The following is a 24,234-nucleotide window of genomic DNA, read 5'->3' on the forward strand; positions in this document are numbered from 1 at the left end:
AGCTTTTTGGTTAGTCTCAAATTGGTTAGTCTCTAAGGTGCCACAAGTCCTCCTGTTCTTTTTGCAAATACAAACTAACACGGCTGCTACTCTGAAACCTGTCAAATGCCATGGGCTCCCCTCCTCTTTAGTAAGGAACAAAGTTCAACACTTTTCTCCACTTATTAATAGGAAGCCATTCTTTCTCCCCTCTCTTATGCCACCTCACAAGAGTTTAGTGCCACCTTGGTTACTGAGGGAGGCCTAACACTTAGGTGCTGAAGGTTGGACTCTATTCAGATGTTGGCTTCAGATAGGTAATAAACAGGAAAAAATGGCAGGGATGAGTTGTTGCCAGTTTTGTTCTGTTTCTATTGCTGCCCTTTACAGGAGAGACCTGTTGAGATAACTTGGTCTGCCTGGAAATCTGTTTCAGCACCTGAGCTGCACCTGCCTCAAGTTCTGCATCTGCAGTGTATTAGGCTGTCTTTGTGCAACACTGTGACTGCCATCCTGTGCGTGTTAGCTCTCTAAATAGGCACTGTTCATAATAAGCAGCTTGTCAAGCTGGCTGAATGTCAACAGGGTGACTGTTTGATATTACAAGCTAATCAGAAAATTCATGATTTGTTTTTCCTACTTCTACTGTACATAACAATTCAAAGGGGTCTCCTCTCATTTTACCCTCTGAGGTGGTGAACAGAGCCAGGATCGGATTCTTCCCCCTGCTTGCTAAGATCCATTTATTAGAAGTGAAAGGCAGAGAATCAAAATCTGTGGAACAACTTAGAGAGACAGTAGCTCCTGCCACTGGCTCTCTTTAAATTTAGCCATTTGTGGACAGACCTGCTATATAGCCAGATGCTGGCATAAGGGGTGTGTGTTGGGGGGGAGGAGGCTGTATTATGTAGTGAATATGCAGCCAGAAACCATTTGGAATAAAAGGCAGCAAAGGAAGGTTGGAAATACTGTAATCTTTTACTGAAGAAAAATATTGGCTGTCAAATCATTGCAGGTGGGTCACAGGAGTCCTTTAGCCCAGGTTTGCCTGTTTCTTCAAAACGCTTGCATATTTATGCTGCTCACCCCATCAACCGGAAATGTAATCATGAAACAACATGCTGCGGTTGGCCACTACAAACCCTCGATTGTCATTGACAACTTCCAGTGTAATACCGTATTATGAATTGTGTCCAGCTTTACCTTTGGCTTTCTGTTTCTGTGACCATTGTTGCCAACTCTCAGATGCCCCAGCTGCTATGCACCACGTGGCTGCTGGCTCCCCCCAGGTGCCTCACTCTCTCCTGGGGTCTCTGGGGCTCCAGGTTTTCCCCTTTGTCCAGGTTATATTTTTTGTTGTTGTTTATTCATTTCTGGTAATACCCTCAATGTGCTAGGTTCTGTAAAAACATAAAGAAAAGCACAGTCCTTGCTGCTGTGACCTTCCTGATCTTGATTTTTCCTCCCATGCCCTATCTTATGATAAACCTCAAGGTCCTTTCCATGTTCTCCATAGAACACCAGCTGTGCTAGGTAACATTTCAGATGGCAGAAGGGCTCATGCCCCCCTTTGGAGATGTCATAGGAAAGATGTGCACTCCACAGAGCATTTTGTCTAATTTAAGGTATATCCCTAAGCTAAGTATCTAGGTACTTATCTGGCCACTATCATCATCAGTGTCTGTCCTCCAAACACCCCCCACTACTCCTCTTTTCCCTTCCTTACAGAGCTATTGGGAAACTGGATGTGTCTGTTGAACTTTCCTCATTTGTCTTCCCTATCTGGCCAGCCTAGGCTTCAGGGTCATTCTGCTAATTGGCCAGGTCACGTTACCTGTGGAAACTGAGAAACAGCCTCACCTACAGCCCCACCTGGTTCCTTGGTGAGGAAGGGTGTTTCCATTGGGCAGCCACAGCTGTCATTCACACCCATACCTGGCTTTGAACACTATTAATAGCAGCTAGAGGGGAAACAGGTGTTTGTGGGTGAGGAGTTGTGGGTTTTGTGCAGTAGTGCCTGAAGAGAAGTTGCTCTAAGCTTTAGCTTATTGATCACACTATACTGCAAAAACTTTTCAAGCAGAGGAATGGAGTCCCAGGTGCGCCAAAATTTCCATGCTGACTGTGAGGCTGCTGTGAACCACCTGGTGAACCTGGAGCTGTATGCCAGCTATGTCTATCTGTCCATGGTGAGTGTTGCCTCTGTTCTTCAGAGGCTAAGGCTGTTAGAAAGCAGACAGAAATGTCCTTTATAGACCTATTAAGGTAACTGTTTGTAACTGAGTAAATGAACCATGGTGAATTTAAAAAAAAAAGACTTACAAAACTATGTAACAAATAGGGGAAAAAGTGACTATGGCCTCTCCTGAGAACTGAGAGGCACCCATTAGTGTTAAGTCATGGGTATAAGGTGGCAAGAACAGGCCATTGCCCATGCAGCAAATCTATTACAGACAAAGGAAGAGCTACCAACACTCACTCACAATCTGAGGTCCCTATGTCAACACTATCAGGAGTATGATAGTAATGCTTCTTGGTTGGGTAAGTGGGGAGGCCTTCATTTGCATATGTAGGTACTCTACCGTCAATAGGTAAGAGATGCTTGAGTTTCTGTGTATAGCCTTCTTCACAGAGGAAGAGTGAGATGGGATCTCTTTCCTCAGAGTGAGGTTCTCTATTGCACATTAGAAGAAACTGTTTTTCTGTTAAGTTTTTATCCTTATCACATGACAGATGTCTTTGTTAATATTTTACACTTTCCTTAGTCTTATTACTTTGACCGTGATGATGTGGCCCTGAGGCATGTGGTCCAGTTCCTGACAGAGCAGTCCCAGGAAGAGAGGGAGCATGCAGAGAAGTTCCTGATATACCAGAACAAGCGAGGGGGGCGCATTGTCCTGCAGGACATCAAGGTGAGAAACAAATCCAAGGGGAGGTTCTGAGGGATCACATGGCTGCCCTAAATTCTGCTGCCAAGTAACTTTTTTCCATAGCATAAACATGACTCACTGGCCCTGCAAGAATAAAATGTAGAGTAGTAGGGCTTAATGAATGGGACTCGGGCAACCTGGGTTCTATTCCTGGTTTTGTTATTCCCAGGGTGGATGACCTTTAGCAAGTCACTACTTCTTGTGCCTCAATTTCCCCATCTGTGAAATGGGGATAACTTCCTTGTAATGTGCTTTGAGATCTGTTAAGTACTGCATAAGTTAGGTATTCTCATCTATTGAGGGTGCTCTCTCTGAGGCCTATGGATCAGGAGCACAAGATGTGTACCTTTTGTCCATGTATCTGTAAAACTCTCTGTAATTCTAGCCCTAGCCTTCATTCACTGTGGTCTACACCACCCCTTGTACTAGAGATTTTTGTGAGCACTCTAGCTGGTATTATAATAATTCACAGAACTTTGTCCATCCTCTTCCCTTTCCTGCTTCCACACAATCTCTTCCCCTTCCCCTGTGTTTTAGCTACAGTTTGCTTTCCCTATACTTGAGGGTAGGGTGGGGAAACCTTTTTTAATACAACATATGCCAGTGAATTAAGACTTTAGCTATATACTGATTATCCAATAGCATTGAGGACTATTTGGATCATTGGGAGATCAGATAATCAAGGGGGCATGAGCCATTCAGCAGCAGGATGGCCTTGCATGCAGCTGGGGATTAGTTATGGTCCTCACAGTCCTGGTTAAGGGTCTCTGCTCTCTTGTCTGAACCTATGCATTATCCAAATTCCTTTCTAGTCACCAGCATAAGACAGATGGGGGAACAAGGAAGGGATCTGGATAATTTAGAGGTGCAGATAATAGAATTTTGGATAAATGAGAATGCAATTGGAGAGGCAGGACCAGACTGAATATTACTCTCTTGCACAGAAGCCAGAGCGGGATGAGTGGGGGAACAGCCTGGAGGCCCTGCAGTGTGCCCTGCAGCTGGAGAAGACTGTGAACCAGGCCCTGCTGGACCTGCACAAGCTGGCTACAGAGCAGAATGACCCTCATGTGAGTAAAGAGAAGCGAATAGCTCTTCATGAGTGGTGGTAGTTTCAATACTACGTTGACATGGTCTAGAATCCTCATTAGCTGGCCTCTGCAGATCCCAGACCTCTCTAAAACTAGGGAGTGTCTGACTTCTGTGGTCAGGGCATCAAAAGTGAATTGGTCTAACATACCCATGATAGAAGGTCTCCCTCTACACCCTCTGGTTCTTATGGATACAAATAAGCAAATAGCAACTATCCCAACCTACTGTAAAAGAATAAGCCAGACAATGTTTTGGGAGGGCAGGGTCACAAGATCAAGTCAGGAAATGACTGGTCCCTATAGCTACAAATTAAGGGAGGGTGACAAAGCTGTCTTGTATAGCTATTTCCCATACAAAATCCCTAGGATGGGGTGGGGGAAGCCATAGATCAAGGTTTCTCCTGGAGTGAGCCGCCACTGTAGCATGAGTGCCTACTTGTTGGCTTGTCTCAGTAAGTAGGCACTAAATGTCTGCAGAATGCCCTCTTGAGCCTCCCTCCCCAGACTTTCAGGGACTAGCATGAGAAGAGCATCTGGGGGACTGAGAAAGTTTGACTACAACTAGCTGTCTATGGCATTGCAGCTTGGTGCATAGCTGGCAACTCCATAAAACCATGCTGTGCTGTATATCTGAGCAGGAGGAAGTCCATTCTAGCCCTCCCTGTTTCCCTGCAGCTCTGTGACTTCCTGGAGACTGAGTACCTGGAGGAGCAGGTGAAGACCATCAAGCAGCTGGGAGACCACCTCACCAACCTGAAGCGCCTGGAAGTGCCCCAGAACAGCATGGGAGAGTACCTGTTCGACAAGCTCACCCTGGGGGAGAGCAGCTGAGCTCCAAGCTCTGAAGCTGTCAAGAGTGCAGCCCTGATCTCTTGTCTATTACAGCTGCTTGTGAGTTACAATATCTGCATGGCCTCAAAATAAAATGTGCTATTTGTCCAGCAACTTGGTTTCTACTTTTATTTGTTCTAGTCTCATTCCTGTAGGAAGATGATTCTCATGAACAGGGAGCATTTTGGGAGTCATGGAGTATGACTCCCTACAAGATAGTGTCATGGTTGCTGGGTAGACTTGCTAAAAAGCTTGGAGAAGAAGGAAACATTGTCTCATCCTTGCCACACAAGAGGCAGGCATCAAAACAAACGGAGATGATGCATCACTAAGACTTCAGGTACAGTTTCTTATGGAAATAGCCATAAGACAGGCTTACGTTTTCCTGCCTAAAGCACACATAGGCCAGCATACTGCACTGAATCAATTACAGAACTAAATCATTAAACCATATTGGGATAGCCTCCTATTTGTCTTGTTTTGCCCTGCTGCGCCCCCCCACCCCAGGGTGCTTTTGGTAGCATCTTCAATGAGGGTCTTCACTTTCCACTCTAAGTCCAGAGTGGAAAAGCAAACACACAAATATGGTACCAATTTAGGACAAGCTAGAGAACAGAGTTGCTATTTGATGTTGTTTTGCCTACATCCCAGTTAGTTGGCTTCTGCAGCACTGAAGATGACCAAAGCCATGTAACAAGGAGCTGAAATTGAGCCTGGCTCATCCAGCAACAGAACTGGGGATGGGGGAAGTGTCATCAAAATATCCTTTGTTCTTTAGTGTGGATATGAGCAAGTTAAACCTTCAGTCTTCTGGAAGTTTGTAGGCTCAGACATGTGGGTAGTCTAAGCTTTCTATGGAGGCCATTCTCTTTGAATTACTCACTGGCTGCATTCTGGAAGCAGAGAATAAACACTACAATCCTACAGTAAGATTGCTAGAACAAGGCATAACCTAGCCAGAGACTGGGGAACAGGTAATGCATGCATACACACCTTGGGCCTAGTGTATGTGTCATGGGCTTCTCCCATCCACCCCATATTGACTTCATCTCTAGTCTACTCTGTGTGCTATGTCACACAGCTGAAACTCAACCTCTTCTCTATAGACAATTCAAATGCTTCCAGCAGTCCGCATGTGGGCAACTTAACAGACAATAGCCATCAAGCAGGTGGATGATTTGGCTTCTGACAGAAGCCTGTGCTCATTCTGAGAGGGGTATTGTTATCATTGACATAGCTCAACATCAAGTGTTAGTGAGCACCTTGGGTAGGAGGGATGATCTAGTTGAGAAGACACAGGACTGGGACTTGGTTCAGCTGTAGAATTCCCTTATGACCTTGGTCAAGTTACTTAACCTGCCATGTGCCTTAGCTCCCCTTTGGTGAAATGGGTATAGTAATTCCCTAGCTTAGAGGGGTACCTTTCATCTGCTCAGAGGGCTCCTAGCTCATGTTCAGCATGCATATGGGTCTGTTAGACAGACAGAGATATAAAGTGGCTAATAGTCAATTAACCTAGGTGACATTGAGCTCTTCTGCCTCCGAAACAGCAATGGAGAAGCTATGACAGGGTGTGAAAGAATAGGGCATGGAGGATGAAGGCTACCTGGCTGAGACTCAACCTAAGCATGACTCTAAGAATGGAAGTATGGCACATCTGCTTGCTATGGTAGAAAATATCATCATATTGATCTTATTTTTCTTCTCCCTGTCATTTTGTTGGATCTGCAGCTATATTTTTAGGTGGGAAGATGGCATAGGAGGCCAACTTTTTGTATGACCTATTGCTACAGTAGTAGGGTGAGGGAGATTCAGTTTTAATATGCACTTTAGGCATAAATTTGAATAAATGAATGACAACACAGGAGGTTCCTTTTAGCTTTTTGTATGGTATTAAATTGGTGCTAGTTATACAAGGTTGAAAATTGCGTGCTATTATTAAACAGACAACTCTTTGGGAACAAGCAGCAGGGACAAGCCAGTTAATGTCTTTGCTATAATGCATAACGTTCCCACCTGAGCAATTTCATATACTTTCCTCCTTCTGTATAGGCTCAGGTTGTACTGGTACCTAAACGTTCTTTCAATGAGCTTCTTCTCTGTGGAGTGTGCACACACGGCCAGTTTCCTACCTGCCAGAGCTTGTCTCCTAGAATTGAAAAGGTTTGATAAGAAGACCAGGTATAACAATGACTTGGTTTACGTTTGTGGTTTATGTGCATGTGCACTCTGGACAAGGTGCCTGCGTGGATTACAGTGATAATACATCTCCGTTGCTGGAACAAGCCACATTCTGCAAAACTGAGAAAGGTTTGAGGGAAAGTGGACCTTTTAGATTTCTGGCCAGACAATATTTTCAGCTGTTTCCTATGAGACAGCCCTGCTCTGCTAACAAGAGACAAATACCTGAGTGGAGAGTGTGGCTTTAAATGAGCTGTGTACGTCAATTACTGATTATTGACAGAGCTGGGTCCTTTCCCCAAAGCAATAAATACATTTTAATAAGGGTGGTGTATGTGTGTGCGTTACAAGATCAGCTGGAAGGAGGGAGGCATAGACTCTAACATTTCTTCCTATTCGGAACAGAGTATATTTTGCCCCATTGGTGAATAAATAAGAGAGCTGGGTGTGTGGGAATCTCCCAGGTCAAAGGGGAGAACCACCAACAGAAATGGACATGTACCTATTGACACCCTGTTTTCACTGACTGTAAGTGCAATGAATCAGCTGTCTAGTTTAATGTCTTTGTCTCTGTCACTGTTAATCTGATATATCCATGCTCCAGCCTCTGCTATGGCAGATGGTGGGATTCAATAGAGAGAGATGAATGCTTTGGGGGAGAACTCCTACAGTAGGCCAACCTTCTAGTATGTAAAGACCTCTGAAATACCTCAGTAGGGATTAGAGCAATGGTTCTCAAACTTTTGTACTGGTGACCCCTTTTGCACAGCAAGCCTCTGAGTGTGATCCCCCTGATAAATTAAAAACACTTTTTTTATATTTAACACTATTATAAATGCTGGAGGTGAAGTGTGGATTGGGATGGAGGCTGACAGCTCAGGAGACCCTCCCTTTCTCATGTAATAACCTTGCTACCCCCTGAGGGGTCACAACCCCCAGTCTGAGAACCCCTGGATTAGAGTAAGTGACATTTGGACATGATACATTTGGTACCTATCTATCACCCCCCACCCCATTTTCTGTGTCTTCTGATCCCTACAGGGCAGTGTGAGAAACCAGATTTGTTTGTACACAGTGGAACACAAATAAAATAACTTGTACCAGGAAACAAAACAAGCCCCACCCTGAGCTGAATGTCCAGTTGCCGGAGCATTCTATATCGCTAACCCTCTCCCCAGCTCTTGTCAGAGGTGTGGTTTTAACTGGAGATGTCATATGGCTGACACCCATTCACTGGTGAAATTCATTAACACACCCATCTGCAATGGCTTGGTGAAGAAGGGACTTTCTAATGGGCAGCAGCTGCCAGTCACAGCCACATCCTATTCTGAACAGTATTAATGCCAGCTGTGCCTAGGAAAGGTCTATATCTGCCTTGTGCTTCTGCTCAGATTGTGTTTGTTATTGTTACAGATTTTTGCTATAGCCCCTTTCTTGTTCAACCCCACAGGTAGTGATGGAGTCCTAGGTGCGTCAGAACTTTTATTCGGAGTGTGAGGCTGCGATTAACTGCATGGCAAATATGGAACTGTATGCTAGCTATGTCTATTTGTCCATGGTGAGTGCCTGTCTTACAAAAACACTGTGCTATTTCATTGTATGTTAGCCCTCAGGTGTTAGTAGAAATCTAAGGCTGTTGAGTTTTTAAAGCCATCTATGAGAAATCCCAGTTGTGTAGAATGTCCTTAGAAACTACAGTGTTACATACACTTGTAAAGATGAGTTTTTGTGATTATGTAACTACTAGTGTGGAGCTAATAGGAAGCTTGGGGGAAATTATGAGAGGCCTGAAATGGGGAAAGAGATGTTTAGCTCTCACTATTTGAAGAGTGACCTAGATTAAAGATATCACTAAGCTCAAGTACCAATGCAATGTGTTAAGGTGAGTTCAGTTTCTGGTTGTCCAACACAGGAAGCTGGTGATACTTAAGAGGGACATTTTTAAGGCAAATCTTCTGAAACCTGTAAATCCCACTGATATTCATTTCTGGGACTCAACTGCCAGAGGCACAAGTACTTCAGAAAACTCTGTCCTTAAGCTCCTTGTGTCTCAGTTCCTTACTTCTTTACATGTAAAATGTTATTCCATGTAGGTCTTATGCAGCTGCATATCAAACTCCCTGAGGCACGAAGGTGTTTTGATATACCGTACATCCTGGGGCCTCCTGGTGCCACCACAATCCAAATAGCCTAAATCATCACCACTGCTTTCCTTGTCTGCCTAGTCCTACTACTTTGACCGTGATGATGTTGCCCTGAGGCACATGGCCCAGTTCCTGAAGGAGTAGTCCTATGAGGAAAGGGAGCATGCAAAGAGGTTTCTGACCTACCAAAACAAGCGAGGGGGGGGGGCATTGTCCTGCAGGACATCAAGGTGAGCAACTAAGTCACTAACCATGCATGGTGGGAGGTCAGTGGAATGGAGTCTCTAGTAGGAATGGAGTTCTCCAGCTATGTGAAGAGAAAATGAGGCGGCTGTAGAGATGGGACTCTTAAGAGGCATTTCCCATAGAGCTTTGCTACATAAGCAAGTCAAATTTGAAGTCTAAGGACCTAACTTGACCTTATTATTTAGTGCCATAGGAGTAAAACTGTTTCCAGAGCACAGGATTTAAATTCCTAACCGCTCTACTTAAATGTCTGAGCTGTGAATGGTAGGCTTGGGGTTAGCGGTGAAGTAATATAGCCGTGCTATTGATCAGTGGTAATGGATGATGCATGCTGACTAGAAAACACTTAAGCCTTGAGAGATTAGTATTGGCAGGCATGACCAAAGGAAATGTGTGATTTTTTTTTTAAAATACTTTGCCACATTAGGTTGTTTGTTCAAAGTGGGCTTTCATTGAAAAGTGATTGAAATGGGAACTCTTAAGGTATGGCTTTTGACAAAACACTTGTGAGAATGGTCTTTCTAGCAAAAGACCAAGCCCAACTTAGAATAGCTATTATCCTGATGCCTAATGTCTTTGGGCCCTAGAAATTGGGCAGAGCTGAGTCCTCCCCATTCCAGATAAGTGCCCTAGCCAGCAGGCTACAGGCTATTCTGGGTTGGGTCTCTCCCTTTGGGTTTTATGAAATTTCAAATGGTCAGAGTTTCATACAAGTGCAGAACTGGAAAGTTTGAAGAGATGGGAAAACTGTTTCCTGCCCAGCTCTCATAATCATCTGCTCCACGTCTGTATGTAAGTCATTCTTCTGAGAATGTTGAGGATCTATTATGCTATCCTGGCTAATATTACAGAAGCCAGAACAGGATGAGTGGGGGAACAGCCTGGAGGCCCTGCAGTGCGCCCTGCAGCTGGAGAAGACTGTGAACCAAGCCCTGCTGGACCTGCACAAGCTGACTATGGAGAAGAATGACCCTCATGTGAGTATGGTCAGGACTAGCATATGTACTATCCTCTGCTTTGGATGTGCTGCCCAGTGTGGGAGGGTGAGTCCTTTAGTGAAGCACGTCTGAAACCTGTATACATATCTGCTCTTGTTAGTTTGTTGATGTTATAAGTGGAATGTGCTACAAATATCTGTCTAATGTCCTGTCTCGTAATCTGTGCACAAATAACTGAGTAGCCTCTTTTACTAATGATATTGTCATGCTGGTAACAGTAGCTCTGTTCAATCAGTTTCGCTTCCATGTGCCTGATGAGTGATCACATCTGCTCAAGTGAAGCAGATTCATGGCCCTGAAACCTGTGAAGCAAATCCATACTCCCAGAATCTAAACAGTCTTCAGGGAGGCCTGTTCAAAACTGCATAGCACTGGAGGCTTCACGCTAACTAGCAGTGAAAGCATCTCTTGGTGTAACTATGTATGTCCACCACTGGCTCACTAAATCCACAGTATTGAATACTGGAGAGCAAAAGTGTATCTAATACCCTAAACCTCCTATCTGCTTCTGCAGTTATGTGACTTCCTGGAGTCTGAGTACCTGGAGGAGCAGGTGAAGGCCATCAAGCAGCTGGGAGACTACCTCACCAACCTGAAGTGCCTCAGAATGGCATGGGAGAGTACCTATTTGATAAGCACACCCTGGGGGAGAGCAGCTGAACTACCCACTTCGGGCTCTCTCTTCCAGAAGAGAGAAGCTGTATCAATGACCATCTAAATTCTGAGAATAAAATTGACTAACCCATTAAAGTCTGTATTGTGCTGTTGAATTGGGGTGGGGATGAAGGAGGCCACAGGCATCTTGCTGACAAATAATTAGTGAGTATGGAATGAACATACTGAGAGCAGATCGTCAGGTGGGGAGGGGATGGTACAGGAGTGCGTGGTCTAAGGATATTCCTCAGACATCCTATGCTCATGGGTGAAGTGTCCCCTGAGGAACTGCATAAAGATGCTGACCTCTTTCATGGCAAACGGTGCCATCCTCTAACCCAAGTTTATGCCTGAAGGATCTAACTTTCCCTTTGCTCTTCTAGCAGAAAGCCCTGTCCACCTACGACAAGGCTCAGATGTTAGGTCAGCATATGCTGAGGCTGGATGGGAGTGAGTGGTAGGTTGCATCATACTTTGTGCTTCATGTAATATCCTAACCAGGGTTGTGCCATAGCTGGTGTCTCTAAAACTGGAGAGACAGTGAAATCTCTAAGGGGAGGTGGGGTGGGAGCTGACTTAGTCTCTGTCAGAGTTTGAATCCCATCATGATGTAATTCAACTAGTCAATGAAGTGTGATCTATTTAGCAGTTTTGAAAACCTAGATTATTGCTGAGATGTATGGGCCTACAGGAACAAGTGACTCTACGGGGATAGTGGAGGCCTAACGAAGAGCAACACTTAACTTAAAAACCTAAACCTACAGTGAAAAAGGGGCAATAAATCAAAGGACTGCACTATATGGGGGTGGAGGGAAGCTTGAGCTAGTTAATGTACATGAGAAACTTTGCACTTGCTCTCCATGTGGACACTATTATATTAGTACAAAGTGTATTAAGCAAACCCTGCTTGTCTAAATGAACACTTAGTTTGGGGTAAGGTCTGTGTAATGTGGGTGTAGATTAAAATGCACTAGGGCATGTCTAGTTTCTAGCCATAAGGACAACCCACACTTGAGGTGGGGCATACTAGTGTGGGGTAGACTTATACCCCATTTTGCTACAAACAATGGGCTTATCTGCATGAGCACTTAAATAAGCTTAATGTGACGTGAGTCCAGGCAGCGAGTCAGTGCAGAGCAGCTAGTACGCTTTAAACTCCTGCATCTGCATCCTTCACACTAATTTTGTCTCGGGGTAGACAAGGTCCCAGTCTACTTGTCAACCAATCTTTGTCTTGCAGCCCTCCCTCCTCAACTGAGAGTACCACATTCTTGAGCCTTAATCTCCTAGCTCTTAGGGTTGGGTGACAGAAGTCCTGACCTTTATAGGGACAGCCCTGATTTTTTTGGGCCTTTTTCTTACATAGGCTCCTATTTTTCCCCCCCACCGCCATCCTGATTTTTCACATTTGCTGTCTGATCACCCTACTTAGGGTTAGGTGGGAGAAGAACAAAAGTGAAGTTCTGCTTACAGCATCCTCTAGGTGCTGTATTAGACATGATGTACTTCATATCACAACTCATCTTGCCACCCACATGCTTCTAATAACTGTAATATACACACTATATTACACAAGGGAAACTTAACTTTTTAAAAAAAACAAAACTGCCCTTGTTATGGGATCTGAGAGAAACTAACTTTGTGGCACTCGCCCTGCAGAGCTAGAGCCCTCTACGAGTATGCCACCACTTGGATTTACAGGCTGGTGGTGTGATTTACAGCTTGAGGTGACATACCTCTTGGAGCTAGCCTGTTAAAAATAGAATGTAGCTGCAGCAGAGCAAATGGTGCAGGGGGAGGACTAGCTGCTGTAAGTGTGTGTGTGTGTGTGTGTCCAGGACACAAGGTATATACTTGGGGTGGCTAGCCGCTCTGGCTGCTTGACCTGCTGTGGCTACTTTCTATTTTTAGTGTGCTTATGCAATGAGAACTAGTGCGAGGGTGTCTTTTTGAGCTAGGAATCACACCGCCGACTTGGGGTGACCATATGTCCCACTTTGGCTGGGACAGTCCCTTTTTTAAGCCCTGTCCTGGATGTCCTGACTTCTTTTGGCAAAAGTGGGCATTTGTCCCATTTGCTCTCAGCAACTTGATCAGCCCCATGCGGTGTCCTGTTTTCCCTTTGGGAAACATGGTCACCCTACTTAAAGTGTATACGTACCCAGAGATTTAAATCCTTTCGGGGCAAGGCAACTCCACTAAGCATGCTGTGTTGTGTTGTATTTCATGTCCGTTTTTCTTCTGTGATGATGCTACTTTATATAGAAACAAAATGAATGGAAAAGCCCAGGGGGATTCCCATCTGCCTGGCTTGGCCATTGCTTTGTGCTGCCCACCCAGCCTGTATATCTGTGGACTAATAATGTTTCCTGATGGAGTTGCTCCATGGTTCAATAAGAAGCTGTTCCCTCTCAGGGAGCTACACAATATGGCGTTCATACTCTCTAGCAGTAAAGAAAATATCCGTGCAGTTCCAGAAGCCAGGATGGTTGGGCTAGAAGGCTGGGATAAGATGAAGATTTCTACCTTCCTAAAGCACCAGTGTCTATGTGATCTTTAAATAACTCACTCATACCTGACTCTAGATGGGCATGGCTTGTTTGCAGAAAACTAAACATAGTCCTTTAAAAAAGAGATACTGAATAAAACTGCCAGCTTCTTCCAACACAAGTGCCTAGCATTTCTATAGGCTGATATGTGAGTTGGGGCAACTCATTTAATTTCACTCTGCTTCTGTTAACGTTCACCCCACTTGTAAAATAGATATCTGTCCATTTAGCAAAGACGCTGTCTCTTACTAAAGTGCCACAAGTACTCTTTTTCTTTTTGCAAATACAGAGTAACACGGCTGTTACTCTGAAACCTGTCTTACTAAATAGTGTCTAATACAAAGGGCTATTCATTTAGGAAGGGGCCTATGTAATTAACATGCAGAAGCTTTCTCTCTGCAGCCCATGATAGTAAACATTGTTTACGCTGTTTTCCCCCAGTCTTACTACTTTGACTGTGGTGATGTGGCCCTGAGGCACATGGCCAAGTGCCTTAAGGAGCAGTCACATGAGCAGAAGGAGCATGCAGAGTTGTTTCTGACATACCAGAACAAGAAAGCTGGATGCATTGTCCTGCAGGATATCGGCGTGAGAAACAAAAAGCCAGTGAACAACTGCAGCTTCTAGGGAAGGCTTGTCTTTGTGTACCAGGAAAAGACAATGCATGGAGGGAATGTGTGGGCTAGCTATCTCAGAATTTCTCTTCTCTTATGATTGGTCTAATTGCTCATATATAATTTTCTTGGCACCTAACTTGCTTACCTCCTTAGAGTAATAAGTGTTTGTGGAGCAGAGAACTTAAGATATAAATAGCTCCACTTAAATATGTCCAGAGGTTCTGAATGGTTGGTTTTGGGTTAGTGGTCAAGTAGTAATACGGCTATCAGTCCGCCTGTCCTGACTAGCAATAACAGAAGCCTAGGAAACTCCTAAATATTGGGAGGCTAGTGCTGGCAGAAATGAGTGGATGAGGATTGACTTGGGATTTCCCCCATCCTTGAGTTTTACTCAGTCTTAACCCTTCCTCCACTCCATGCAAGTATATGCAGTATCTAAGATGACTGAGGGCCTTATTCATTTTCCTGGCTGGTATTACAGAAGCCAGAGCAGGATGAATGGGGGAACAGCCCAGAGGCTCTGCAATGTGCCCTGCAGCTGGAGGAAGCAGTGAACCAGGTCCTAGTGGACCTCCTCAAGCTGGCTACTGAGAAGAATGACCCTCATGTGAGTATGGTCAGGACTAATGTGAGCAATTCCTTCATTGAATGCCCTGCCCTGTATGGGAGGGATGAGCCCTTGTCTTCTCCAGAATTCTGTTTCCTGGGTTGAAAGCCATGTTATTTTCTGACATGATTGCCTGTCCTTGCATTTATGCATGTTATAAATGGAATGTCAAACTGGATTCTGTGATACGTTGCTTGTCTCCCAACTTGTGCACAAATAAGTGACTAGTAGCTCCTTGATCTGAGACATAGTCATGTTGATAGTGGGGACTCTACCAGCTTCTTGGCTTGGAAGCTCAGTGGGCAGAAGTCACTTATCTTCTATTCCAGTGAGTGACTGATTCCCTTTCAAATAAGGTGCATAGAGGTAATGGGACACTTATTGTCCAGGAATCTATGAAGCCAATTCCCCTGTTTTATTTCCATCTAAATACTCCAGTGCTATAGTTTTTGGAGCCCCCTGTAGAGATTTCACACCATGCAGTGATAAAAGAGCAACTGAAGTCAATCTTGATATGTCTAACACTAGCTTCACAGAGCTACATATTGAGAACAGGTTGGAATCAATGCACCCTAATCATCCTGTTGGCTTCTGCAGCTCTGTGACTTCCTGGAGTCTGACTACCTGCAGGAGTAGGTGAAGGCCATCAAGCAGCTGAGAGACCATGTCACCAACCTGAAGCACCTGGAAGTGTCCCAGAACAACATGGGAGAGTACCAGTTTGGCACCTGAGAGCAGCTGAACTGCAGATTGGAAATTGTTATCCAGAATATAAACTCTGTATGAATGGCTATCCAATGCTGAGAATAAGCTACAATATATCATCTCTGTGGTGCTGTTTCAATGGAGTCTCTGACAAATGATTTACTAGTATGGAATCTCTGAAAAATGATTTACTCTATGGGAAAATACTACACTGAGCATGGGGGAGAAGATATTATTGGAAGGGTGTGATGTATACAGCCCACATTCCATACTCCTGGGTTAAGCTGTTCCTTTGAACTGGTAATTGGTATTAAATTGTCCCAAGCTTGTACCTGAAGGATCTACCTCTTCTTTTTGGGAGGGGGACAAAGGAAGCCCTAGGTGGTCCTACTCAGTGCAAGGGGACAGAGGCTGGGTCAGATTATGAGGTGGGGAGGGTTGGAGGAGTGAGATTAGCCCATCTGTGACTTGTCATATACAGCAGGGAAACAAATATAGAGATGAATGAAACACCTCCCACAGTTCTATTTTAGCTGGTATTAATCAGTGAAGAAATAAAATATCAAAGAGGTGGCAGGTGATTCAAATTCTGTCCAGTGGTTCAAATTCAGTCAAACTGTAACTCCATGAAAAGCAATGAAATGGTCTCTATTCTACAGCATCTTTCTGTCTGCCTCCAAAAGGGCTCTGAAGCTGCTTTAGCCCTACTCTAGCATCCCAAACAACTAACTTGAAGGGGCAGGGCACATCTAACCAAGAACAACACCTAATTCTGCTAGATAGCATGAATAGCCCTGTGACACTCTATTCTAATATCTAGATTCTTCTTCATATTCTCTTGCCTATCATACTCTCCAGAATAACTGCAGCTATAGCAGTGTATGAGGGTAATGGTGGACTGATGCTAATTTTATGTAGTAGAAGAGACCCCTGTGACACATGGCTAAATCTTGGACGAACCTTATTGAATTCAGCTGGACAGCACTGGAGTTCATTGTATTAAAAAAGCAAATGTTCACATAGTAGGGTTTGATTTTATGTACCACCTCTAAAAGGAAGGGGGGAGGGGGAAGTGCTAATATAATTTCTCCAGTTATCAGCCATTTGCAGCTTTGGCCTGGGGAGGGATCCATTCTCCAGAGGATTATCTCTTCATCCTTTCTGCAAAGCTTCACGCTAGATTCTCTAGAGCCCAGCAGACCAAGAAAAGACAGTGAGATAAATACCCTGCATTTAAACTGCTTCATTCTAATGCAGTAAATACAAAGAGTCTGGTCCATGGAGGGATGCAATCCTCAGGGAAGGGTTGGAAGAGCTGACACTGACCAGGGTCCTTCTGCATTGTGTGTGTGGGCAATCAAATAAGGTTAGTAATATGAGTGTGGTTTCTTTTAATTTACTGTTTTCGCTAATGTTTTTTCTATAAGAATAAATAAGCTTGTGTAGAAAGAGCTGTGTGGTAGCTTAATTGTGGGCAGTTACCTTGTTAGTTTCTGAAAGAAAAAGCAAATGTGTCTGCTGAGGAAGACTTGTCTTGCTGGGACTACACAGTGAAGATGGGGAACTGTTCAGCCTGGAAATACCCCAGTGAACAGGGAGAGGGATGCAACTCTCCACTCAAGAAAGGCAAAGTCTGGGGAGCTGGAAGCCTGAGAGCAGGTGCTCTTGCTGGACCACAAAGGGGGAACACCGGTGCCATTGCCCTGAACTGCGGCACCCTGCTGTCTCAGTTTCTTTTACCACTTGTTGCTGGAGCCCTATCTCTCTCTTCTGTGGGCCCTCCCGCTCTTCCCCAGCTAAGGTCATAGAATCATAGAATATCAGGGTTGGAAGGGACCCCAGAAGGTCATCTAGTCCAACCCCCTGCTCGAAGCAGGACCAATTCCCAGTTAAATCATCCCAGCCAGGGCTTTGTCAAGCCTGACCTTAAAAACCTCTAAGGAAGGAGATTCTACCACCTCCCTAGGTAACGCATTCCAGTGTTTCACCACCCTCTTAGTGAAAAAGTTTTTCCTAATATCCAATCTAAACCTCCCCCACTGCAACTTGAGACCATTACTCCTCGTTCTGTCATCTGCTACCATTGAGAACAGTCTAGAGCCATCCTCTTTGGAACCCCCTTTCAGGTAGTTGAAAGCAGCTATCAAATCCCCCCTCATTCTTCTCTTCTGCAGGCTAAACAATCCCAGCTCCCTCAGCCTCTCCTCATAACTCATGTGTTCCAGTCCCCTAATCATTTTTGTTGCCCTTCGCTGGACTCTCTCCAATTTATCCACATCCTTCTTGAAGTGTGGGGCCCAAAACTGGACACAGTACTCCAGATGAGGCCTCACCAATGTCGAATAGAGGGGAACGATCACGTCCCTCGATCTGCTCGCTATGCCCCTACTTATACATCCCAAAATGCCATTGGCCTTCTTGGCAACAAGGGCACACTGCTGACTCATATCCAGCTTCTCGTCCACTGTCACCCCTAGGTCCTTTTCCGCAGAACTGCTGCCTAGCCATTCGGTCCCTAGTCTGTAGCTGTGCATTGGGTTCTTCCGTCCTAAGTGCAGGTCCAACTCTCCGACCTTGCTGGGGCTGGTGGGAAAAGTACTGCTCACGGCATCCCTGGGGTGCTAGAGGGGACACAAGATACTTCATAACAGTTCTGGCCATGCAGCCCAAATGCATCCAGCAATTTCAATGTGTACATTAAGTTACACAAAGAAAACTCAACTTTAAAAAAATCTGCCATGGAGCCTCCTTAGATGACTGTACTTTCTGGCACTGCACTGCAGAAAAGATGTTATCCCCCACTGTGTCCTGACTCCTGGGGCAAAGCAACTCTTCCAAGCACTACTGGGAGTAACTTGCTTTTGTATATCACATCTGTGTTTCTGCCATGATGGCTTTATATTATGTCCATATATCATGGAGGGATAGCTCAGTGGTTTGAACATTGGCCTGCTAAACCCATGGTTGTGAGTTCAATCCTTGAGGGGGCTATTTAGGGATTTGGGGCAAAAATTGGGGGATTGGTCCTGCTTTGAGCAGGGGGTTGGACGCAATGACCTCCTGAGGTCCCTTCCAACCCTGATATTCTATGATTCTATGTATAAATAAAGTGGATGGGAACTCCAGGGAGGTTTCCTATCAGTCTGTGCTTGGACATTTGCTCCCACTGCCCGTCCAGCCTGTATCGTGGCAGATGCTTCCTGCTGGACTTGCTCCCTGGGGCAATGAGAAGCTGTTCCCTTTCAGAGGGGAATAAAGAATATGAACTCCATATTCTCCAGCGCTAGACAGGATAGTTGCACAATCACAGAAGTTTGAAAAGCTGGTCAAAAAGCCTGGGATGAGATGAAGATTCCTGCCAGTTTAACGCAACACGACCTAACCCACTTCCTGGAACGTAACAGGACAACACTGCCTAAATGACCTTTAAATAACTCACTCATAGCTGAGACTAGATAGGCATAGCTTGTCTGAAGAAAAGTAAACATTGGTCCTTTACTGAAGAGAGTCTGAATAAAAGTATTACCCTCATGCCTGTTATTAAATATGCAGCCACATATGCAAGATTAGAAAATTCCATGGAACTATGATCTACCTTACAGTAATGGGGCTGCTTGTATATGGACGTGGATGGTTTAGTGTTTTCTCTTTCTGTGCTTTTGCCTGTGATTGCTATGAATTTTGGATCAAATCTGTTTTCTTATACACAAATGTTTGTTTCAAGGGGTAGAAGAATGGAAAGCAGAAGATGTCATTGACTGACTGGCATGAATCACATGGGTTTGGGGTATGTGAGATTGGCTATGGAACCTGAAAGACAGACAGAGGTGGGAACCGTATCTGTGCTGATTCTTCCCATTGTTTCTATGTAACAGTCCCCGTTTATCATGAAATGTCCATGCTGCACTTTCTGTCCTAACAGACCCTGGGATTCTTGAATGCATCAAGAAGTAACTCCAGCTACAGATATGCCAGGCCATGCTTCTAGTGATTAAACAGCTCTGATATCTCTCACAAGGTCAACATGGTAGCTTGAACCCACCAGGTATCATTGCATCACTTGCTCTTTCTGCACCTTCTTTCCACTGGAGAGGATTGATCAAGAACCAGCAAATGGGCTGAATGTGCTGTTCTGGGAGCCTCTATATAGAATCATAGGATATCAGGGTTGGAAGGGACCTCAGGAGGTCATCTAGTCCAATACCCTGCTCAAAGCAGGACCAATCCCCAATTTTTGCCCCAGATCCCAAATGGCCCCCTCAGGGAATGAACTCACAACCCTGGGTTTAGTAGGCCAATGCTCAAACCACTGAGCTATCCCTCCCCCACAAATTCTCATATTTCCTCCTTTTTCCTCCAGGGGGTATAATGGCAACAGGAGAGTTCATGTTGGTGAGCCAGCCACTCACCAGTGCAAATTCTGTGAGAGTCACACCTACCATGCTGATTGGTGTCTTGGGGAGGAAGGGAACTTCCATTGGGCAGTAGTACCTGTAAATCACAGTAAAGCCTCCTCTGAGCAGTATTTATATCAGCTGTGCTAAGAGAAAAGTTCTGTTTCTAGGCTGTGTGTTTGTGCTAGCAGTCTTTGAACAGAGTGGGCTCTATTGATATTTGTTATTGTTAAGCAGGGCTACACCTCATAGATTTAGAAATGGAGTCCCAAGTGTGTCAGAACTTCCATGTTGAGTGTGAGGCTGCTGTGAACCGCATGGTAAATATGGAGCTGTACGCTAGCTATGTCTACCTGTCCATGGTAAATGTGTGGTGATTTTTTTTTTTTTAATAAACACACATTCTTGTCTCATTATGCTCTAAGAGAGATGGGCTTCTTTTTCTAAAAGGCTTTTCCTTTTTCTTTTCTAAGTCTACTTTCCAAGTCCTAATTTCTAATGAATTCCAGTTGAGGATAGTATGTCGTTTGTGGGGCTACAGAGCCCTATCTGTATAAATCTGAATTGACTATGGAAAGACTAATGTGTTGTCTGCAGAATGATGTCATTTAGAGAGTTTATTCTTACAGGATTGAATGCAGGGAACTTAATACAGCTATCTGAGTGGGACTCAGCAAGTCTGGCTTTGATTCCTAGCTCTACCCTAAGCTCCCCTGTGATCTCTGGCCTGCCACCTAGTTCCCCTCTGTTTCCATTCCCTGTTCATCGAAGGGGATGAATGCTCCTTGACTGCACAGCTTGAAGCTCAAAGAGTGTTTCTTGCCAAGTACAGTGCCTTCCAACACAGTGGGCTGAAAACCGAGGTTAGGGTCTCTAGGTTGCTATTCTAGTCCAGATAAAATGTTAGAATCTTCTGTCTCTCTAGCCCAAGTCAGTAAACGTTGCATTTGCTATTCTTCAGTCCTACTACTTTGACTGTGATGCTGTGGCCCTGAGGCATATGGCTGAGTTCTTGAAAGAGCAGTCCCATGAGGAGAGGGAGCATGCTGAGAAACTCCTGAAATATCAGAATAAGCGAGGGGGGCTCCTTGTCCTGCAGGACATCAAGGTAAGCAACAAAGTAACATTGTGTCCCTAGAAGGGCTCCCATAAACTGGACTTCAGAGAATGGGGTTAGTAGCTGTGCTTGGGGTGTAGTACTAATTCTCTTCTCTAGGAGTAAGCGATAGGCCTTGCCCAGGCATTTCTAAGAGTGAACCCTGTAGCAAATTAGGGAGAGTTGCATGGTTCAGGAGCACCAGACCTTGGCCATCTTATGGTAAAGGGTGAGTATGGACATGGGTTGATATACATGAGCCTGTGTTAGCTAAAAGCACAGAACAGGCTTGCTTTACCTGTGACCTGACCATCTACTCCCTCACTTCACAAGCAACAACTTTGTGTTCTATTTATAGAACATGAAAATCCAGGGATGCCTAGTGCTGTTAGCGGTGGGGTGGAAAGATGCCTTGGTTGTGAAACTACAGCTCTACAGTGAGCACCCTGAGGTGTTTTGTTCTCCAACAGAAGCCAGAGCGGGATGAGTGGGGGAATAGCCTGGAGGCCCTGCAGCTGGAGAAGACTCTGAACCTGGACCTGCACAAGCTGGCTACTGAGAAAAATGACCCCCACGTGAGCGTGGTAGTGGAGAGAGTGAAGGCAGTAACTACATGCAGTGCTGCTTTGACAGAGGTTTGGAGGGGGGTGGGGGCGGGGTTTGCTTCTCCATCTGAAGCAGCCCTGAAACTGGGGATGTTTGTGGTAGGTAACAATGCATAGATCCAACATCATACGTTCTCAGAATGTTTAATTTCCTACCTTGGGCACAAAGTAGCCAGGCTTTGAACCTATACAAGATGCCCAGTGGAGAAATGACCTTCACCTGAGTGTGGTCAGGAGAATCATGCGCACATACCCTCTGGCTTGGAATACAGCATGTGCTCCTGCCCTCACCACTCAATGTGTAAAAGACAGTGAGTGGCATGTCAAATATTGCAGCATAGAAAGAGATTTGTTCTTGCTAGTCCTGTGTATAAAGGGGAGACTTAAACATGGAGAGGGTAAGGTGCTTACCTGTCCTTTGTGTCCCTTGAAAACTACTCCTCAAAGGGCCTCTCTAGCCCTTCCCAACCCCAGGGGAAAATGCCAGGTTGATGAGAAGCTGCGCTAGCTTCTGAATTTCTGCAACTATAGGGTTTTCATACCCTGGTCAGTAGTGAATACCCCCATTCTTAAGTGACATGAACCATTTACTGCACATGAAATTTGAGATAATCTCGTTACCAATAGCACTGTTCTCTAGCTATTTCTACCTGTACAGTGGCTTCTACACCATGTACAGTACTAGAGACTCTGAACTGTCCTATAGTTCATTGCTTCAACACCATTTCTCGGCACAATGCCCAAAATGGGGGTCACTAAATGCCCTATTGCATACGAGAGAGCAAGAGTGAGTCCATATACCCTAACCATCCTCTCTCCTCCTACAGCTGTGTGATTTCCTGGAGTCTGACTACCTGGAGGAGCAGGTGAAGGCCATTAAGCAGCTGGGAGACCACCTCACCAACCTGAAGTGCCTGGAAGTGCCTCAGAATGGCATGGGAGAGTACCTGTTTGACAAACACACCCTGGGGGAGAGCAGCTGAATGGCACAGCAGAGGCTTAGAATGCATTATGCTTTCCTGGAACCTTGTATCCAGGGCAAAGAATAGTTTGACAAATCCTTAAATGCTGAGAATAAAATTCTCTAATCCCTGAGCCTGGACTTGTCTTTGAATAACATAAGCCACTTAGTGTGAGCTTTTCCCCATAAGAAACAATCTGTGTTGGAGGCTATATTTCATGACTTGTAAAGTCTGATTATGCCAGGGGAGAAATTAGGGCTTGATTACATCACCCTAGGGGCAATCATGAAACTCTCTGCAATAGAGAAACCACCACACAATCTGGCTGTACTACAGTGGGTTTAAAGAGGTGATAGACTTACTAATGTAGCCAGGGGGTGAGAACTGAGCTGCCAGTACCTCCAGGTTGGTGCCAATAACCCAGCATCTTATAGACCTATCTAATTGTAAAAATTCCATGTGTAGTGTATGCATTTTTTTTCTTTCCTCTGAATGCTTCACTAAAAACCAGCCTGAAGTCTTAGTTCTCTAAGTGGCTTGATTTACCCTGTAACAGTACACTTCACCATCTTAACTTTTATTCTGAATGCTCCTGCATGTCCTTACAGAATCAAAAAAAGGAAGCTGGGGATTGAAGGCAACATAACCTTGACCATGCACCTGTCTACTTCCCTTGTTTGTTCTGATATTTCTGGACCCTCTCAGCTGGCTCCCTGCCCTTATGAGGGAAACTGGGCCCCGTGCCTCAGGACCATGTCCTCACAATCAAAGTAATAAGACATGGGGAAAGGACGGGAGCTCTGTGGAAACAGTGTTCATTAGCTTGGGATGCAGAGACAGATTCTTATGTGTTAATTACATTAGAAGAACAAGAGAAGCCCAAACTTAGGTTAGGAGCCCATTATCTTTGACAGTTATTATCTGTTGCTAGAGCATTCATAATGAGATAAATGTAGGGGAGACTTGTCATCTCTCTATCATCAAAAAATAAATCTTGCTACTCAAATGTAAACAAGCTTCCATTGTTAAAATAATGCATGAGTCTAGTGCCTCAGCATGAGAGGGGTGCAAGGGGCACTTGTTGGGAATATATCAGCATAATGCTGAGCAATGGAGAATAATAAAAGCAGTGCCTGGCATGTGGCAAGGATGAAGTAAATGTTGTGGGAAGCAGAGTGGTTGTAAGGGCCTTGAAGTTTCCGAGCAGAGGATGGGGCAGCCATGACTACACCTGAGACAATAGAAGCTTACCTGATGATGCTTTAAATTCTTGGCTCATAATAAGCTTTCAAAGCATTCCGTTGTGCTGCAGGCTCATATGGCAGGATATGACCCACTACTCCCTCTGTAACAGGAGAGGATTGGCCTGAACAGAATGTGTGACCTCATAAGTTGAATGACCAGTACCTCTTCTGGCTAGGCCCTTTGGACTCTTTAACAGATAATCAATATAAGCGTTTTTTCCCCGTACTGTAATTGGTGAGTCTACTTAGCTCTTCGGGAATGAAACTAGAATGACTCAACTAATCTGATCCTGTTCCACATCAAAAACTGGGAAGATGTGTGTTCTTTAAGCAGTTATATCGGGTGTCTCAAAGCTCACTGTAGCGGCAATGTGGCAGAGGGACTAGCGCTGAAGGAAACA

The 24,234-nt window shown here is 44.8% G+C and overlaps 2 protein-coding genes and 1 pseudogene across 2 annotated transcripts; all 3 read left to right on the forward strand.

Moving 5' to 3' along the window:
• The first annotated feature begins 235 nt into the window (after window positions 1-235).
• Window positions 236-4,926, forward strand: LOC140896528 (ferritin heavy chain A-like). The gene is made up of 5 exons (XM_073308454.1): window positions 236-296; window positions 2,060-2,168; window positions 2,745-2,891; window positions 3,854-3,979; window positions 4,676-4,926. Exons 1-5 carry the CDS (start codon window positions 280-282, stop codon window positions 4,829-4,831), a joined length of 555 nt encoding a protein of 184 aa, XP_073164555.1. The 5' UTR covers window positions 236-279; the 3' UTR covers window positions 4,832-4,926.
• A 3,542-nt stretch (window positions 4,927-8,468) lies between these two features.
• LOC140896529 (ferritin heavy chain A-like) lies at window positions 8,469-11,060 on the forward strand (annotated as a pseudogene).
• Window positions 11,061-20,186: 9,126 nt separating this feature from the next.
• Window positions 20,187-22,620, forward strand: LOC140896530 (ferritin heavy chain A-like). The gene is made up of 4 exons (XM_073308455.1): window positions 20,187-20,288; window positions 20,888-21,034; window positions 21,493-21,597; window positions 22,455-22,620. The coding sequence occupies exons 1-4, from the start codon at window positions 20,187-20,189 to the stop codon at window positions 22,608-22,610; spliced, it is 510 nt and encodes a 169-aa protein (XP_073164556.1). The 3' UTR covers window positions 22,611-22,620.
• Window positions 22,621-24,234: the final 1,614 nt, after the last annotated feature.

Source organism: Lepidochelys kempii, chromosome 12 (assembly GCF_965140265.1).
Source record: "Lepidochelys kempii isolate rLepKem1 chromosome 12, rLepKem1.hap2, whole genome shotgun sequence".
Taxonomy (NCBI): domain Eukaryota; kingdom Metazoa; phylum Chordata; order Testudines; family Cheloniidae; genus Lepidochelys; species Lepidochelys kempii.

Excerpts from the sequence above, each read along its gene's own strand:
- LOC140896528 (XM_073308454.1), top strand. Across the intron at positions 2,169-2,744 it reads GCTATGTCTATCTGTCCATG|TCTTATTACTTTGACCGTGA; the intron begins GTGAGTGTTGCC and ends CACTTTCCTTAG. Across the intron at positions 2,892-3,853 it reads TTGTCCTGCAGGACATCAAG|AAGCCAGAGCGGGATGAGTG; the intron begins GTGAGAAACAAA and ends TCTCTTGCACAG.
- LOC140896530 (XM_073308455.1), top strand. The coding sequence starts at position 20,187 with ATGGAGTCCCAAGTGTGTCAGAACTTCCATGTTGAGTGTGAGGCTGCT. Across the intron at positions 21,035-21,492 it reads TTGTCCTGCAGGACATCAAG|AAGCCAGAGCGGGATGAGTG; the intron begins GTAAGCAACAAA and ends GTTCTCCAACAG. Across the intron at positions 21,598-22,454 it reads CTGAGAAAAATGACCCCCAC|CTGTGTGATTTCCTGGAGTC; the intron begins GTGAGCGTGGTA and ends CTCCTCCTACAG.